Here is a 20,103-nt window from a genome sequence, read left to right on the forward strand (position 1 = left end):
GGAGATGCGTATCTGACTCCCATCTAGTCAGAACGTCTCTCCTACGTTGACTTTGCTGATTTTTTTTTTCCACAGATTGTCTGAGATTTTCGACCACGCGCAAAGGCGATCCTGTTCTCTGCTTCTGTTTCTGGCCGTTGACAGGAGCGTCACGATTCACTCGTCAGTCAGTGTCGTCCATCATCGCTTTATCGAATAACGTTGGCGGCAGATAGCTGACGTACCTCTGAATTATCCAGAACTGTTCTAATGACCCTCAGTAATACTAATAATGAAGAAGAAGTCCATCTGGACGATTGCTGACCATACTAACGTTTTTTTCTTTTTTTTTTTGCTAGCGGTGTCCCATACAAAATGCATACAACGAAAGTAAAAAGCTACTGTTAATGTGGTTCATGCATATTCACGACGAGCTTAGAGGCAGGAAGCTCAGGGTATATTGCTGAGACATGTTTACCAAAAATCCAATGTGATTTCTTTACATATGGGCGCAGGATGATAAAATTAAAGATGACATCAGCTCATCTAGTTTTACAGATATTTAGCATGTCTGGAGCGAATTAAAAAACTCAAGAAGCAAATTAAAGAAATAGAAAAAAAAAAAACTAATTTATTAAAAATAGGTAGTACTTGTTCGTTTATTGGTGAAATGATAAGTATGTTTACTAATCTTGACAAATATTTATCATTATTATTATAAGGCAAACACTAACTTAATATTTTTACTTTGCGAACGTATTTCAAAAGTGTATGATGGGATCGAAAAATTGGAAACAAAACATGAAGTTCTTAAACAATAAAAATCCACAGACGGCAGCAAGATAAAAAAACATCACACTTAATAAAACACTTAATAAAAACTCAGAGACCTATTATTTGTTCAACCATCCTTTTCGGTAATGTTTTACCAAAGGTAGAATGGCAGAAATAGTAAATCAATCAGACCTTACATTATTGCTAGGATATACACAAGAGTTCAAGGTGGCCTAGGTTTGAGTGACGCTGCTAACTGAACGACGCGATGCTACTTAAAGACAATATAATTATTGAGAGGATTTAAATATCCAGAGAGTGACCAGACATTATGATATTAATTAGTTTGCCTTATTGTGAGACGTAATGACGACAGTTCAGGGATATATGCGTAGCTGTTCGCATACGGTGACATATGGACACTCTTCACACTGCTGTGAAAAAAAGCATTTGACTATACCTCTTGCCAGTCATTGTTTCTGCAGGTAAAACTTTGACAGTCTTAATTTCGTTTTGTCAACCTGTCGTGATCTTGAGCGCATATGTGTACATACTATACTGTACATCGGTGACGAGCGAAAATATCTCAGACTTATTTCTAGGAAGCCCAACAGCTCCGGCCAGCTGGAACGCTTAACTTTTGAACCGTAAGGAATCAAGTAATTTAGTTGGGGGTGACCTTAAGTAATATAGCACCCAACGCCGACGCCGACATTGCTTATGGGCATCATTTTTTAGTTGATCAACATAAACCAAACAAGCCACCGCACCACCGCATTTACAGCCAAGCGTATTACTTGTTAGCCCACTACAACATAAAAGTTTAAGCTTCTACTTGCGACATATACTAGCTATTATAAGTACAAATTAAGGATATACCGCCACTGGCAAAACTTTTCGAACGGAAATGGGACCACACAGATAAGTTCATCTGTCTAAAAATTGTGTGAAGGGAAAACGGCAACTCAGACGGATACCTGCCGCTGCTCCATCGACAGAGAATCGCCAAACATATATATACACACAAGAAACCTGTAAAATCATCTACTTATAAACGTGGGTCTCACCTCATCTCTTACACGTATCGCGTAAGAGAATTTAACAAGAGTTCTCCCAAAGCGCAACAGGCGCCGTCTTCGTGGAGCAGTGTCTTACGTGCATACGGTGAATTCTGGCAGGCACGGAAGTTTTGTGCCGGATTAAAAAAGCATTGGTACGCCGTCACTTGGTTCGTATTTCGAGATCATCATTTTGCCGTGTCGAAATTCAGCGCATAGCGATCGCATTATCTACGTGCGGTCCTTTCATAGCGTCGTTTCGTTCGGTACGATCGTATGCCATATCTTCGCGTTCACTTGATTCTTCATTGTTCCAAGTCGTCGCGGACCGCTGCCTTGGCAGTATTCTCACTTGACTGCGCAATGTAGGTAGACACGTGTGTAGAGATATATATTCGTTTCTAGTGGTCATTTTTATTCAACTTATAGTCAAAAAAAAAAAAATAGGAAAATTGATATGACTACTATTCATTGACGGACTTTCTGCTTTGTCATGATTGTGACAGCTTATTGAAACTCTGCACTAACAACAATACTAATAGCAGCAACCTCAATTATTAGAGTAACAATCGGGCCATTTTCGTACGCATTTTGCTAGCATCTCGCCACGATGCGACAGAAGTAAGCCGAAAAGAGAGAACTAGCAAACGAAGAGTTGTGAAAGATTGTTGTGTATCTATATACTTATTACGGATATAATGGCCATTGATCTTTCTGTGCACATCCATTGGTCCGCGCTATCATCAACACGTTATCGCTGCAAAATCCCACGTCTTCACATCGGTCGCAATGACGAATATAGTCGAAGTTGACCAGCCGACGCTGTTGCACAATAGACCGCAGCAGAAATGCCAGCGTCCATAATATCAGCGTCATTGGTATTCTTTCTTCTGCGACGTGGCTCATAGTATCCAAAAGTGAAACGAACCCAAGCAGTCCTTAGTATATAGGTGCCGATATGAACATAGTTATGTTTCCTGTGGTAAGCAAAGTCCACAGCGCAATTTGCCCTATGCTGTAGTGATGGTGATGCTGTTGGCGTTACCGCCGCAGGCTGTTGGCCCTCCCAGACGTTCGATCGAGCACGATTAATTCGGCGACGGACCGTGAAACTGCGGTCGTGGGTAAGCTGCCCGTCGGCGGATTCCCTTGACATTGCCGATGTGATCGGCGGCTGGCGGTCGCGTGATTGGTCATAGCCCTAGGGGAGGCTGTTCGACGTTTGCCAATAAGCAAGCTGCTAACTGACCAAACCATGACAAGGAGACAGTATTCGGCTGATGAAGTCCGTTTGCTCATATGTGACGGCACCGGCGACATTTGACATCGCTTATCTTCGCTGTCACCCTAGCCGCGATTGTTGCGTGTCGCGCTGGTGGTAAGGTCCCTTTGGCCAAGCGCTTTCTCAGAACAGCGGCAGAACACTAGGCCGTATCGAGCAACTGCAAAATCTCTAGTGGATCCCGGCTTTCGATGGGTGCTGTGGAGCCGCATCAGTGGTAATATGGGTGCCAGAGTTCGAACAGGATTAGACAGTTCAGCCAGCCCCACAACGAAAAATAGTTTTAACAACAACACTAACTACCCTTCTGCATTACAACTATGAAAATTCCACTGTGTAATGGGTCGGTAAAGATGGGGCAGCCGGTGTCTATTCGACAGGTCCTCACTTGCTTAACGAATGATTGCTGGGCTGAGCGATGTTACTGTGCGCTCGGGTCGCTGGCGATAATGAAATATTGTCGTGAGTTTTTTTGCTTCAATGGGTTGGGGCTGCCGGCAGCCGTGCTGCGAATGGATCACATGCAACACCAGTGCGGTCCCACATGTTAATATTATACATAGACATAATCTTAACCACACCTAATCGGTCATCAGACACACAAAGACATAGACTCTGTCGACATAGCTATATTAAGCGCCATGGTGGCAGCTGCTGTGTCCTCTGTTGGACATCCCTGGTTAAGGGCGATAAAAATCAGCCACAAATTCACACTATTATATAGCTGTCGATAGAAGATCCAGCTGTCTACAGATGTAGGATATATAGATCTTCTGTTGTGGCCTGGTGGTGCTTCGCATCAATCTATATCGTGCCCACTGCCAAATCGCACTCGAGCTCGTGCAAGCTGCATAGTTTTCTATTGTGGACTAGTATTGATAACACGGTAAATCAGCTCCGCGAGTACCAGTGCAAATTGTCTTACGTTGGACAAAACAATTGTGGATTGTTCAGATATGTATCGTAACCGTAATAATGTAATAACGTACCATAGGGCATTTCTGTGCCGCAAAATAGCCCAAATGGCGCTCGTGGAAAAGTCCTAATGTTTCATTCACACATTATCATTAGACAAGAATTTCGCCGAACCGTTCGATGGACTACGGCAAAAAATGAACAATCGCGTATTGTCTATGTACGAAGCAAAGAAAGCTAATCAAGCTTGAATTTTCATAACTTTATATGGGCGTCAAGGAACCGTATATATAAGAGAGAATAGCTTCTTTTAAGGTCCTCCAGCCCCGCTAGCCAAGTCCAGCCAACGCGCAGAAGTCTTTTGAATGCAACTACCCGACTGTGCAATTGATTCCTAGTTACGAAGATTTTCTGATCAACCGTACGCTGGTCAGTGTCGGTGGTATGGGGAGTGGCGTCTCAGTTTGATTGTACCACCAAAAGCAGATCGATACGTGGCCATATCCGTGCACAAGGCCGTTGAGCTGTGGCTTAGCAGCTTGTGTTGAATATAGGACTTCTCGTACTGGCCATTATTGATGTCGAGAGATCACTCTATCGCCTTCTGAATGCCACGGCCAGCGGATCCCATTAATAAGTTTTGATCTTTAAAAGTCGCAACAATCGGCGTTTCTGTAGCGTATAAATATGTAAGGTAAAGTTGTTTTGCCTTTGCGGACAACAGTTGCCACAGAAAACACAAAATAAAAAACATTGTGGTACAACTTAACTTTCATCGTATAGCCATTATATTCAATACTGACAAAGTAGTGACTATCTAGTATTGATTATTATCCTATACAGATGGCATTTAATGTCGCCTGAAAAAGTAGAGGTACTAATGTGTTTCTGTGTTAGCTCACAACGGGAGCTGGTCATTGCCAGCTGTCACCGAAGGTGAAAGGGTTGATACTCATCAGGAAAGATTGATTCAAAACAGGCCATTTGCATGAACGGACTTAAGATCACCAGCTATTTTTCCGGCGTAGTAGGCCTACTATCACTTGTACTAGGACGGCGATAAAATAACATGCACAGGCCTGCTTGAACTAAAAAATGTTTTTTTTTCTTTTTACATTCTTCTGATACATGCTTCACTACCTATATCAAGTAGGTACCTAAGAAGAATGTCGGCAGGCTTTTAAAACACCTACATGCTAGTAGCATATGTGACACTAATTGCTATATAACAATCATGGCAAGGTTATTTATTTTAGTACGAATCCAGAGATCAATTGCAATCAGCGACTAACTAAGCACTTAGTCATCGGCCGCTGTCATTGAAGTGATGATTGGGCAAGACGCAACTCGAAAGTGTGCCAGAGAGATAATAAAAACGTATAATTTACATTGTGGAACGCTTCGAACTTTCCCACGCTTGACAGATAGCACTCCTACTATTGCAGTTTGTTACTCGTCCTGCCGATCTGTCGTTGACTGTAGCAAGCAATCGCTTGCTCAGTCTGGCGCTGGTTGCCGGTCCGTACAGTCCGTAGCAGCTAGAACAGCCGTAACAACAACTAGACGGACAACGGCCGCAGTCATCCGCGACGGGTTTTTCATGCCAAAAGCAACAATGGCATACGCAGTGGACCACATAACGGGGCAGCACGGCTGTTGGCACTAAGTTAACAGCTAAAACGAGCGCCTGTTTATAACTGACGTTCATCACTTTGATCACCGTTAGAAACACAATGAAGATCATGACTGCTGGATCGCCCGCGGTCGGGCTACAAAAACGACCGGCACATTGCGTTGAGAATAGATTGTTGTATTATGGCAGTAGTACAGTTGCTATTGGGGCGATACCGGCGGACACCAGGTGGCAAGCACTGGGGTACCGAGGAAGGGGGGGGAGGAGGAGGAGGAGGAGGAAGAGGAGGAGGAGGAGGAGGAGGAGGCAAACGACAACACTGAACGTCAGGGGTAACACACTCTCGTCAATGACGGTGGACCGAGCGGAAGTTACTATGCATTATTGTTATTCTAAACGGTAGATGTGAGAGATGTTCTTTTACACAGGAGTTACCTTGTTAAGCTATTATCTCGGCTAGAGCCATTGTTGTTAAACATTGAATGTCGGTGTCTTTTGTTACGTGTTAGTCTGTCTTTGTCGCCGCATGCGGCCATTGCGAGAGCATGTATAGCATTTGCGGTGACGTTAGATTTTCGAAGAGCAGTAGAGACAGAGACAAAGAGCAGGGTGATCAGTTATACTGCAGAGATATGCCAATAAAAAAGCAGACAAAATGAAAGGAATAGGTAAACATGCATATAGTATCATTATAGCTCATACAGACGCACGCTTGTCGCGAGTCTACAAGCAGGTGTTGATCGTTATTCAATTTTATTAGAACCTTTCTAGCTAGCACATACGTAACAGCTAGTGTATACTGTTATTTTTATCGATGCTTTCGATGATACGGTATTCGAAAAATCGTGAGGCGTCAATAATCAGGGTCTGAGGGCGCATTGTCTACTGGAAGCAAACAAGTAGCTAATTCACTGAAAGGTTTTGTGGTAAATTGTGCCTCGCTAACGGACTATTCTCTCCCTTTTGCTCTTCCTGTTTGTGTAATAACCTTATAGACATATGTATCTGTTGGCGTGTTTGTTTGTTATTCATAATAATGTAAACAAGAACTATGGACTAATAAAATCAAAAATATGTAACTAACGATTACCTTTAGGTCTGCCGCTTCATATTGGGACGGCTAGTGCGTAGGTCAGTTTTAACACTGCTATTGCCTATGGTATGTTGCAGGGGTAAGAAGATCAGTGGAAAAGTGAGCCTAAAAATCAATGCCCTTTTACTAGCGCATATATATTCTTTGAAAAATATGCGATGGACGTTTGGATAAATGCCTTAAAGGGCTTTGTGTGGTCCGGATTGAAGCACGTACGGGTGCAGTGTTTTTTTTTCATTTTTTGCGATCTTTTCAGTAAGGCGTAGCAGGTACATAATTATGATTAAAGGACGACTTGTACGATTAAACGATACGACCGCAAGACCTAACAGCGAGAAATTTGAAGGTTCTTTCTGTTTCTTGCGAGCCTCATCGACGGCCAATAACTGCTGGTCTTTCATATAGCTTCTGCGAGAAGTTTTACAAAAAGGAGACGATCCTTCTATAGTCTACGACTCAAAGCTTATACTTCACATTCCCTGTTATAAGCTTCGAAATTGACAATTGTAGTAGTCAACGGTAAAGAAACAATGGAACAACAATTGATGGGATAAATCAATATTCTATACGTTATACTTCGTTCAAAGAACACTACAGAAAGTGGAGAACAATTCGACTCTTTAGTTCTCGCATTTTAGTAACTTTTTCGCTATATCTCACGTTATAATTTAATGAACTTCGAACAGAATATAACTCATTATAACAATGAATATTAGTAGTCAAAATTTATATGGACAAGCACACAAAAATAACCACAGCTGAATGTATCAGCGGTTTCGGAAGCGTTATTAATGTGAGGGGAAGATGCCGATTTGCGTAGAAACGTATATATACGTACACACATCGTACTATAGCTCCGTACTCTATAATAACCTTAAGCGTACCACACCCTCAACCTGTCTCGGTCTCTCTCTCCCTTTTAGTATGTCCCAGTCCATCAGCGATCTGTCTATATTTGTAATTACATCTTCCTTGACCTCATCTTGTTCTTTCGAATATTATATAGTGAGACTAGTAGCTACATTTTCCCCTCGAACCAACATAATCGTCGTCATCACCTCTACAATGATGCGTCCAACAATCACAAGCGACTGACGCATCAGAGGCAACAGCCGGAATAGAAGTTGGCCTTCCGACTTGTCGACGCGACAACCAAGCTAACCGCCCTTGTCACCGCCCCGTTCCCAGCGTCGTAATGTATCAGTCGGCACAACGCGGTCGACGTCCATCGTCTCAATGGACTGTTATCTGATGATCATGATAACAAACGACTTTGGGGATAAATTCGACGCATTCTTCGACGTTGGCTGCGCTGCCGGAACAGCGACCACACAGCAGCAGAGTCTGCTGTGGTAAGGGCGACTTTGTAGTGACGAAATAGCGGCGGAAACAACAACGATAATTGGCGAAAATGAGCAGCGAAGAGCCACGTAGCAGCTCATTGGGACTTCCGGACGTCCCCATGAAACACTTACAATACGGAGATAGCCATTGGCACTATCGTCACTACAGCCGCTGCTACCGCCACCGCTGTTGCCTCCCTCCATTAGGTGTCTATAGCAGACAGCATGGGCTCTGTCGACGTCGACGTAATGCCGCCGCTTCGGTCACGGCGTGAAATGACGATCAAGAAGACGAAAAAGAATCCAAAGACGTTAGTTCGAGACAAACGAGTATCGTGGGGATGGCGATGGAAACAGCAGCAGCAGCAGCAGCAGCGGGAACTTCGTGGCGTGTTGTGATTAGCGCACTGCCATCTGCATCTCTACCGTGCACCAGGAACGACTAAGTAAGTCACAGTCAAGCCTTCATTCGTTCGTTGATCCGTTTGGCATTATCCTGATGTTTTGATAGCATCAGCAGGAGTTCCACCACAGCTTACATTTCTGCTCATCGGAGTTCAGCTTTTGATTCCACCTTACTCAAGTCGTTCTCCGTAGAGCTGGCATCGTCCGGACTCCGTAGTTCGCTGCACCTAGCGCAGTTTGGCTGAGTCAGCGTAGCTGTTCAGGGAAGCTTTCAATGCGGCTGGCCGGTGTCCATTATTCACTGCTCGCTGCACTTGGTCATATGCTTGCGATTCATTTCTGTCCTATGAATACCTGCTGCAGTGCCCCGACGATAGCGGCCTCGGCCGGCACGACGGCAAACGCGCAATCAACGGAAGCTGGTCGGTCTTTTTGACTGGAAAAGGAAAAATCTCGTTGTACTTTTAGAGGAACGAAGGACTTTTCTAGGCCATTGCGTACACATGTCATACTAAACCTTAGAATAGAGACTATGATCTGGTCCCTGCATATGTGATTTCACGGAAGTATCAAAATGTATATTTATCCTGTTCGTGTAAACGTGTAAAAATGTACATAAATGTGCGTTTCGCAGGGCGTAGTCTCAAAGCGTTCAGGAAAGCTAATTGTTTTTTTCTGTATCTCCTTTTTGAAGTCTATACAAATAGATGATTTTTTAATGTATCTAAAGCGATGACCTTGGCGTTGCATAGCGTATATATATATATATATATGTAGCTACTGTTCGGGTGCCGTTCGTTGTTAATCGTTTCTAGATTGCGCTGTTTGCCCAGCTGACTATTTAATGCTTGATGAAATCATATTGCGTTTATTACCTGCTTCTGTAGATACTACGCCGGTATCCAACCCAGCTTAGGCTCTCTGGCTTAAGTGTAATTGTCTTACCATAACGTATCGGTTGGCTTTTGCAGTACAATGCAACAGATGTTCCCTTAGAAATTACACAGGCCACCATGTTCCTATCTGCACATAATAGCTTGAGTTCGAAAGCTTAAGAAAAGCGATGTAAGAGGTGGGGATTATCTGAAAGCTTATGCATGCGTGTATGCATATGATCTCCCACGAAAAAAAAGCAAGTAAGCTTCATTTTGTACCTCGCTGCGTATATATCCGATACATGACGTAGAATAGAAAAGAAAAAATGAAAATTACTTAATGCGTGGGGTGTTTATTTCACCTCAGAGACGAAATGTAACTAACAAAGACCATATTAGTAAGATATTACCTACTGATTAATAACATTATATATAAAGACAGATGCCTTTTCTGAAACGTCGTTTCCGACCTAATTAAGGACACACAAAGCTCGTACATAGACTATCGAGAAAAGAACCTCCTATCCCCCATACATAGAATGATCCAGCAGCATATTTATTCACCGGAAAAGATGTTCCTTGTTCATACGATATCGTATAGAGCTCCTTGCGTAGATCAACCCTTAAATGTCTCTCTCTTACCTCGATTTGTGCCTGCCATACATCTCTCAAGCTGTTGGTGGTTCGCTTCCGACAAGAGTGTATCGATCTAATTTTTACTTGGAGTTCTAATAAAGTCGATCCTGATCCTGATCCTGATCTTGATCTAAAGGACCGATAAAGTCTGTCCAATTGACAAATTCGGCCCGATTTGATGAACTCCTGCCGCCGTAGATACCCGTCAAATCGCCAACGGTTTATACGTCTCGCATATATAGTGCAATAATGTTAGCAAAAACATCGACTGTTCAGTGCCGGATCTCGTTGACGTTCCAATTGTAACTTAATTGTCCTTAGTTGTCCATGGATGGATGGATCATCGATTCGCTGATTGGCTTCTGTGTGTTGTTGACATTTTGCTGTTTACAATGAAAGCATAAATCTTTTTATATAATAAAATAAAAATAAATTTTCGTTTAATTATTTCATTAAAAATTACGGCGTACTGTTAAGCCAACTTACATGAGCCACAACTCGACTCAGTTGGCAGAATTGATCGAGCCGATCAATCCAAACTAATTAAGTGAGCTAAGGATGTGCGGCAAATCAAGCGACTATTGATTGATTGATTGATGAGCTAGAATGGTGGCCATAGTCCCTGATCAACGTAAAAAAGCGCACGTGTGTTAGCGCTCCCGGTAGACAAGCGGGAGAGACGGCAGGAGTTTTAGTATGTTTTCGCTGCTATTGCCACAACGAACGGGGTGATGAAATTATGTAGATTCTTTTTTTTTGTATTCTAAGTCGAGCAACTACGTACAAGAAGACGGTCTACTAGCGTTTGTGGCATGTTGAATAACAAAAAGCTTCGTAGTTGGGGTACGAAGTCGGCTTCTCTATTGAGGGAGAGATGCACCGCCGCACTGTCGTCGTCTGCAATAGGAAATATAGGAATTTGTCGAGACATCGGTAAAAGGCCTCGACCGATCGTTCTTGTCCGCACGTTGAAGCTCCTGTTTACTTCATACGTTAAAAAATTAGCAAATCGATATCCCCGTTAATGCGTCGTGTGAAGGTGATTCGATTTTGTAAGCAACAGATAATTTACTTTTATGAGTTACAATTAGTCCCCATAAAAGGAAATGCATACGTATGCGAACATACCAGAAGTACACGCGACAGCTGCCGTTCTAGTCTTCGCTCGCGGCCGATCTATAAGCAAATCGTAGCGTTTGGCTTACGATCGGTAGTGAATCGTTTGGTTTTCCCATCGTCCGACTCACAGGACGTTATATATTCTTCATCTGTACGTTCAATAAAGCCGTTTGAAATCGTTCCGATCGATAATCTCTGTACTCCGTACTGTCGGTTAATGAAGAGTAACAGGATCATAGAAAACTTACATAGGATATGCGTGTGTGTGTGTGTGTATATAAGAATCTCTATAGATGGGTTGTTTCGGCCAGGTCGCATTGACTGGCTAATCGGGATGATATCGTTAGTGGTAGAGGCAGGTAAATCGTATGGTGACTGTATTTTACCCTGATTTACCCGTGTACGTCGTCATTAATGTGATTAGATGATTGGTTTTCGTTTAGTATTTGTGGACAACGTAACCGAACGTCGGAGAAACAATCGGTAGTTAGTTCAGACTCTGTAATAACATACAGACGCATGACAATTTACGTCTACGAATTAGACGTGCATTTTGTTTCTGTGTTGCATTCAGGTCCGATTCCTATCAGCAGGTTATTTTAGGCAAGAGCTAACCCGTAGAAGCTGAGAAGGTGAACAGTGTTTACCGTCTACCATAGTACGTACATTGTTTGTCCTTTCCGTATCTACCTATATCCTCAAGACAGTCAGCGAGGTCTGCCCTCTTTCCCTAAAAGCCTCAATGTAGCCTTCACAAGTTTTATCGAACTGAACGATAACAAATCGAAATGATAGCTAAGATTTGTTTTTTTGGTAATTTCTTTGAAAATTTCATTTTCAGAAACCACATAAGCCCATTCATGACCACACAGAAGGATGGATAATTAATATCAAAGCTTCTTCCTTTTCCCCTGATACCTTGCCGATCTGATCGAACCTTCGTAATGCTAGAGCACGTTCAATTTTCTCGTAGTGGAGTGAGTTGGCTGGATCTTCTCGTAATTGTATGTGTCCTGAAACAACTGCTTTCTGTTTCGGAGAATTTTACGCATATCATTATTATACCGATCGTCATATAACTATCTACTTGCCTTGAGAATAAGTATAAGCTTCAAACAGTTTCATACGTCATGAAATTAGTGCCTTCTCCGTCCGCGCTTGTAACGGAATACGCCGATAAGAGGTTTCTGGAGACCGCCTCCCATCACATCGAATCTCGACAGCATTCGTACCTCAATTTCGCGCGTGTACATCGCGGATGTACATCAGCCCTATAGGAAATCCAGTTTAACTGTCAGAAGTCACAAATAAAATTTATCAAGACGGCACAGTATGGTACTGGTTATTATAGCGCACTGAATCGTGCGAAGGTTTCGCAACGAAGAATCGTGGCTTTTGGCCCTGTGCCGTATTGAAATGATGAAGCCGAAAGCCCGGAATTGAACGATACACACAGGTGTACGGTAAAATTGTAACGGTTCGTTGGCCAACTCAAGTCGTTTACGGCTATAAAGAAAAAAAACGTACGTAAACTTGCTATTAACTTCTTGGATCAGGTTTTACTAGCATCGAAACAGAGTAGATGGCTGTACGAACATAGTGAAGTGATATCAATTGAACGAATGACTGATCATCGAAACAGAAAGACGACTTCTTTTAAAGATCTAACCCTTCCCCGAAAATTCCAGATAGTATTTCCTCATAGATTGGTTTCATTGTCCGTGTCTGACCCTTCACACGGTAGATACTGCTACAAAAATTGCGTAAATGTTATATAATAACTACTTGTCGCAACTGTTGATATTGTTAGTTTTCATTCAGATTCAATTAGCTAGGTCAACTTAGGCTTTGTGACCAAAAAAGTGCTACGAAATATGGTAGAAGTTCGCCGAACTGTCGACAGTAAACTGTGTTTATATATATATATATATAAGACAGTGACGGGTTCTATAATTCCCCACGTTTTTTCCATCACTATGAAAGACCGCTGTTTCAATGACAGGAAGCAAAATAGCAAAAGGAATGAGAAACAATGCTTACTGCCATCGGAGGCAGCATTACCTCCATTAACACTCAATGCAAGAACCACAATAACATTCAATATTTTCTTATAACTCACTTAACCTTCGATATGATATGTCTCTGATACGGCAGCAGCGAAAACGAACAGATTGATGGAAGCCCCAACGAGCTGAACGGCCACGCAGTAGATTGCACACAGTGACGACGCTGAAGCTACTTGTCTCGTTGTCATCAGCTAGATCGCTTTTCATCGCCGTAGTTATAAGGCGGAGCAAGCTTTCCTTCGACGGCTTCGTGTAGGTAGAATGATCACGAAGATTTTTAGTGCGACAGAGAGATGAGTTAAAGAGAGATAGAATTAGTCACCTGTTGGTTACCGGACAATTTTCGGATGCACGGATAAGCTGACCCTCGGAACGAAGATCGTCGTCGCTGTAGTAAATGTAATGGCTCAAGTGAAATCGTGACTCCTGTTGTGATATCATACACGACACCTCCCATGCCTTTCACCTCCCCCGGCATCTTCGCGGAACTAATATGATCATTGTTGTTATTGCTACTGCTTGAATCTTATAATGGGCTGGTTACAAGGGATCGAAAGCTCAAACAGAAAAGATGGAAAATAGAATTCTACATCTTTTCGGATGTTTTTGCGTTAAGGCCGAGTACCTGTCGCCTTCGCTGGTCATTCGAGTGGTCCAGCAGGCCAGCTGGCTTGACTGCTAATTACGAGTGGCTTCAGGCTTTTGACCTGGACGCATTAGAACTCGTATGAATAACGTAAGCACTTTGAAACGGTGCCATCATCACCAATAACTAGAAAGGTGGGGTCGCGTCGGGAGGTGAAGCACAATAAGCAACGGAGCGCAGACTATAGGTACAGCTGTGTACAGCTATAAGGACCGTGCTAATGTTTGTCATAGATAGAATCTGTCAAATGCCGATTCAATTTCATCCAAACAGTAGTCTGCCGTCCTTGTCTTGCGCCGTCTCTCTCCGTCCCTATCGTAGGCACCCTGCCGCTATCTGTTCGAGCAAATGGAACATCCATTCCCAGAGACGCCGCGAATACAAATTAGCGTTTCGCAACGACGGACAGCGCAGACATGTCAAACTGGGCGGCAGCAGCGACACCTGTTGTTGTCCGCAGAGCTACAGCCATTGTCGCTGCACTGTTATTTTTGTTGCTGTTGCTGTCGCGGAAGCTGCTCGCCTACGACGTAATAGGCGTCGTCATTGTAACAGAAGTCCGACAGCTGTACGTTAAATTTCGCGCCGTGCTTCAATGCCGGCAGTTGGCGTAGTCAGACCAGTTGTTGTTTTTGACTGAGCAGCATTGGCCAGGTAGGGCGTTAGCAGATTTAACGACGATGGTAGCGGACGCCATGTGCTCGATAAACAGCTAGCTTCACAATTCTTCAATTTCTGTTCTCTGAGTTCTGTCGGCCCTTTGTACCAATTTACCGGAATCAAGCGCATTCGATATTCCCATTTAGCATTTGTCGGTACGACGACTCAACCGATACAGATGCGGCAAAGCTGCTGGGAGCATGAACAGGTTACAGACAACAGCACGATTCATATAGCAAGGCTTGATGGCCGTACTGGGTCGGTGGGCCGTGATAGGTCCGTGCTGTCCTTCCAACGCCCAAAGCCCGGCGTCCGGCGTCCAGCGTCCAGTCGTAATAAAGTGGTCGTGATAGTAGTAGTACAAATGGTCGCAGAAGCATTATCAACACTCACCAGCTGTAGCTGCAGCAGCCGATAAAGAACTAAAAATCAGTTATAGTATAATAAAATATTGCATCCATACGTGAAGAGTGGTCGCCTGACGAGACCAGCCACATTTCAACGGTTATCCCAATAATATTTCGTTCGTGAAAAAGAGGTAAACAAAGTGTACGGAAAGCATAGAGGGTTGAAATCGTACTGCAACAAATCGGCGCCAGCAGTAGACGGATATGACGTCGGCAGGGACGCTGCTTCTGTCGACAGCGCTCTTTGTCTTGGCTATATTGGACTGCGACTTTGGGTAAGCGCTTCCGCAATTTTTCACCCCCGTAAACTATAACTCGAGACAACATCGAATATTTATCTCTATGAGGAAGATGCGCGGCCGCTCCTACTTAGACATTAGGAGATTTTGGATACACAAATACTTAACGCATGCTATCGGTAAATATAAAATAATCTCGCATCGCAGTCAGCTTCGCAGTTGCCTCTGACGATAAGTCGATGTTCATTCGTAGGAAAAACATAAACGACACAGAATGATCTTATGTAAAGATCATCATCAGGGACAAAAGGTACTGGCGCGCATGTACGCGCCCAGCGCAAGGACCGGCCTACCAGTTCTGATGTGTGCTTATAACACGGATGGTTCTCGAAAAAGCTTAGAACGTCGAAACGGGACCTCAAGTGAGGACGACTCTACAAGCCATCCAGTGTTGAAGGGTCCGTCCGCCCGTCTGTCTTTGATTAACGAAGCACAATCAAAAAAATTTAAACGGATATTTTTGCCATGTTTATAACATCATCGGCGCTTACATACAGTTTTACGTTCTTCGGTGTTTGCCGTTACATATCCAGTTTAGTACTATAAGACCTTTTGCGCGAGCAAAGAGTATTTGAAGCGTACGGTCGTTAGAATTAGCCGATTGCATTTAATGAATAACGGATAGACAACGAGTTACGAATTATCGTTTGATGACAAAGGATAGCTGGCATTTAGCGATCTGTTAAGGCTCCGGGTACTTGTGCCACATCGCGGTTTTTTTAAAGCGGCTTTACTTCAGCACTTTTCGATCGAAGTGGAAAAGAAAATTAGTCGCAAAGTGAGCTAACCAAGCGCTGTTTCAATTATCTTAAATTATCCATCTGAAAAATAGCCCTATAGCAGCTTAACAGAGGGTTTTAGGGACTATTATCGTTCGGTCTTAATTTAACACTGACGCAGATCTGGACATAAAACATCAAACGTTCCTAAGAGGTCAAATGGGCTGTGTTTCTAATGAAAGCAATGATTCGGACGGAGGCAGAGTTGACAAAGGCTCAAAGTCAGCTTCCGATCATTTTGACAATTTCATAAGGAAAAAAAAAGTATTAGAGAGAGTGAATTTTGTTTAGATAAGCTTTGCGATATAGTACTAATTCAAATAACTAAAAATGAATGTGATCCATAATCATATCAGGTCACTAAACAGCGAGTTCCGTCTTACTTCGTCAAAAAAACAGGTCTATGAGGTCTAATTGAGTCTATTTAAGGTTATCTCGGTTATCGATCAGTGCATCTGGTCATTGTTGTTACTCGGTAACCTAACGAGACAAAGTGCCAGAAAGGAAAAGGTGGAAACGTGCACGAGTTTGCCCAAGACGGGGCATTCTGCAAATTTCAACTTCTAGCCATCTACATAACCAGCTATAACGTCCAATTGTTCTCTCGGAACGTGCCTATTTCAATGGGTGTGTGTTCTATATTGTGAAGCGCTTCTCGCGCATTGCAATGGGCACTTGGTATTTTTACGGGCGTTCAAAGGGGGCGAACACAGTGCGTCAAAGCTATCAGTTATTACTGAGAAATTGTTGCTAGCAAAACGGAAAGCGAAATATACTCATTAGCAATGCAAGCACCTTAATTTCATTAGTGCCTGAGCAGCTGCGAAGGGGTTGATAAGAAGGAATAACAACAATGCAGACGACTATGGAGGTATGGGAGCAATAATTTGCCTAAGACTGCTCATCCAAATCCGCATCTCACCAACCGCAGAAATAGAAACATCTGCCGTACGAAAAAAAGTTACGCATCTGATTATGTCCAATGTAAATGTGTAGATCGTAGATAAAAATCTTAATGCGAAAATAACGATTATATTACCAATGGTTTTCTTAGTTATGCCCGAGGGTGCATACGTGTAGACTATATACATATAGCTCAGTCAAAGGTAGAGTAAACAAAGCTTGCTATAGACGGGGTCGGGTGTAGAAATTGCAGAGGTAGTGCGAAGACTGTACACCATACTCAAACATCTGGTGACCGAAACGTATAAAAGACTTGCAAGCGACAAATATCGCCGAAAAGTTACAACAGACCCCCTAAACGTTTGCCTTGGATATATCGCCCTACAGGCGACAACAGTGGTCATCTAGAGTGGTACTCCATTTTTCGGCTGAAACACAGTAGCTATATTGAGTACTCGTTCTCGGCAAAAATTACACGAAGGGCTTCCTTGTCCGTGTTTAAGGAAACATCTTTTGACTTTTGTCGGTTGCACGAGCGCTCGGTTAAATCCCAACAATTACACTGCGACTTAAAATTATATGATAATATATAAGAACGTTTTATTAGAAAGCTTTAACTTTATATGAACCGCACCGTTTCTACGATGTTGCTGCTGACTGAGTTGTTAGAAGCTGCCACGAACGGTTAATCTTTAGTGGCAACGTATGCACAAAGACGGGTTACCGCCCGTCGGTTGGAGAGATCGGTGGCAGCCAGCTCGAAAGCCATCGGTTGTCGTAAAGCTACTTGAAGCCCAGTTTGCTACCCTTTCTGGAACGTTCAACGCTCGTTAACGTCAGTAACAATCCCCAACAACGGCGTAAACTAGAATTCGATGACTCAGTCTATTCCGGACTATTGAACACTTTACACCTAAAATTCGTTGGCCTTAGTGTACCGTGAGCGTTACCATTGGATAGATACGGTAGACTGTCAAGCCAGCCCATAGCGGCCCCGGAACAACGGGCACAAAGTGTGCTTACGAAATGTCTTAAATCCGTTGAAATTTTAAAGATACAGGAATTCGATTGGTCTAGGTATTTATTATTTCGCTTGTCATGACTGTCATTTTTGTCGGCTTCGTTGGGCAATCGTTGGATAGAGTGGGGTGATGGCGTTCGATGCGGTATGTGCAGTCTTCCAGTCAATAGCTGTTGAAGGCGGCACCGACTGAAAAGCAATGCTTTGATGACTTTCTCAGATTAGGCTAAACAATTTCGGCGGACGTTATTTGGGATTTCGCACACGCCTTCACAGACGGCGTATGCACTAAAATAGAATAACGTCAGCATAAGCCTAAGAGACGCCCGTAGCGCGGTCCCAAGCAAGTTTATGTTTACGTATATATATCGTGACTGAAACTTCTTTGTCTTGAAGGATTCGACATTTCATTATAGGGTTTTCGGAAAATTATTGATAATCATCGAGGGCGTCACACAGGTCAAAATGGATACTAACTGTAGGATGCTTTTGTTATCTGTACTTCATTCCAGATGAGGCTGTTAGGGTTTATAGCCCTAACGGTGGCTCTCGCAGGAACAACGCAAGCTCAAAGTAAGTATTTAGCGAATGAGTTGAGTATTTACAGCTCAAAGGTGTCTCTGTTTCTAGTAAATAGTCAGCTGCTGCTAAACCCGTCGCGAGAACTCGCTTCGTAGCTTACCATTGGCCTAGTACACATCTTCTATGATGCACGAGGAACTATGTATGCCAAAGAGCTAGCATAGGAAAGGGTTCCGGATTCGTAAACCATTGCTTTCACTAAACTGTTTAGACAGACTCGAACTTTCAGACTCGAGCATACGTTTATCCTCTTCATAGTCACGAACGTCCATAACACCTATAAAAGTAGCGTCTACTTAGGTAAACCGCAAATCGCGATACAGAGCAGCTACGCCAGCGCAGTGTATTAAATTGGACGTTGTGATCACCCAACTTGTTGTTGTTGTTACTATGTGCTATTATTCTTGTCCGGTGAAGCTTTGTGTTGTCATTCGACAATTGATTTCTGTGTTACCCTACAATGGCACACGAGCATATCAAACTGCGAAATGCTATGGGAAACGGGGAGCTGGATACTGTGTGAATAATTGTGCTAGAAGGGCAAAACGTATGTTGAGGCGAAGAATCATCTGCTACCATGGTGCTTTAAGCAGACATCGTCTAGCATGAGTTGTAAGAGCTGTGTAATTCCCGTGCGCGGTCGTCTAATAATTCTTAATAAGAGACAACTTGGGTCGTCTTAATTCAATCCGCCTCCTGGATGGTCTTGCCCACCGCGAAAATGGCTACTAAGTTACGATCGTTTACTTACGGGTCGATGGAACCGCCCGGCGCGATAGTCTGTGGCTGACGGCCGTCGCTAGACGCTGTGTGTTGTCGTGACTTACGTTTAGCTGAAACGAAAAGCCCAGTCGACTATTGAGGGCAATGTGTAATAACGTAAAATCTACTTATTTGATTTAAGAGCGATTTTCTCATTTCGGGATGAAGCACGCTTGGGGAAGGTGGGACTAGCTAACGTCAGTGCAATCAGCTGCTTAATTTTGGTCTGTTTCTCTTCGAAACGCTTCGTGGTTTACGCTAATCATATTTTAGCAGGGGATGCAATTCGGGACTGTGCGACTACGAAGCACTAGGCGTAAATGTCGGCTTTAGTGACAGAAAAAAATCAAATTTAGTCTAGTCTCTTTGAAGCCTATTATGCATTAACTATATGGTGATTTCGTGGTCTGACGCAAACGCGTATGTAGGTATATTTTTTTAGCGGAGCCAAGCAGTCCTAGTGCTGGGCACTAGAAAAGTCGTTCTGATAGCGTTGTTCAAACTATGGAAGGCCATAGAGTGTCTCGTCAGCTTTCGGACTATTCTGATGAAGTTTTCGCTATGTCGTATTGCTCGAGTTTCGACAAGGCTGCCCGTGCTTCTACCACATGATTTTCGGCAACGGGTAGTTTTGTATTTGTTGAATTGTCTATTACGTAAAATGCAGCAAAACATATTGCGTCATGCTCTGATCGGGTTGGGACGAAGACAAAACTACAACAGATCAAGATCGTGCATAAGACGCTATTGAAACAGAAAACCTAAGTAGAAAACATGATATTTTCGATAGATATAAGCATGAGGTACATTTAAAATGGGAACGTTATTTAACGTTTTTAATTGTCTTTTAGAAAATAGATGAATCG

General features: G+C 43.1%; 1 protein-coding gene across 1 annotated transcript in view; it reads left to right on the forward strand.

Annotated features, from left to right (window-relative positions):
• Positions 1–20,103, forward strand: part of LOC111250858 (uncharacterized) — a 54,801-nt gene that overhangs the window by 19,618 nt on the left and 15,080 nt on the right. Inside the window, exons 2-3 of the mRNA XM_086989830.1 lie at positions 76–166; positions 18,406–18,466. Of these exons, the coding sequence (XP_086845956.1) occupies positions 18,406–18,466 (61 nt within the window). The 5' untranslated portion in view covers positions 76–166. The remainder of the gene's footprint in view (positions 1–75; positions 167–18,405; positions 18,467–20,103) is intronic.

This window comes from Varroa destructor, unplaced genomic scaffold (assembly GCF_002443255.2).
Source record: "Varroa destructor unplaced genomic scaffold, Vdes_3.0 BEIS01000005.1, whole genome shotgun sequence".
In the NCBI taxonomy this organism is placed as follows: Eukaryota; Metazoa; Arthropoda; class Arachnida; order Mesostigmata; family Varroidae; genus Varroa; species Varroa destructor.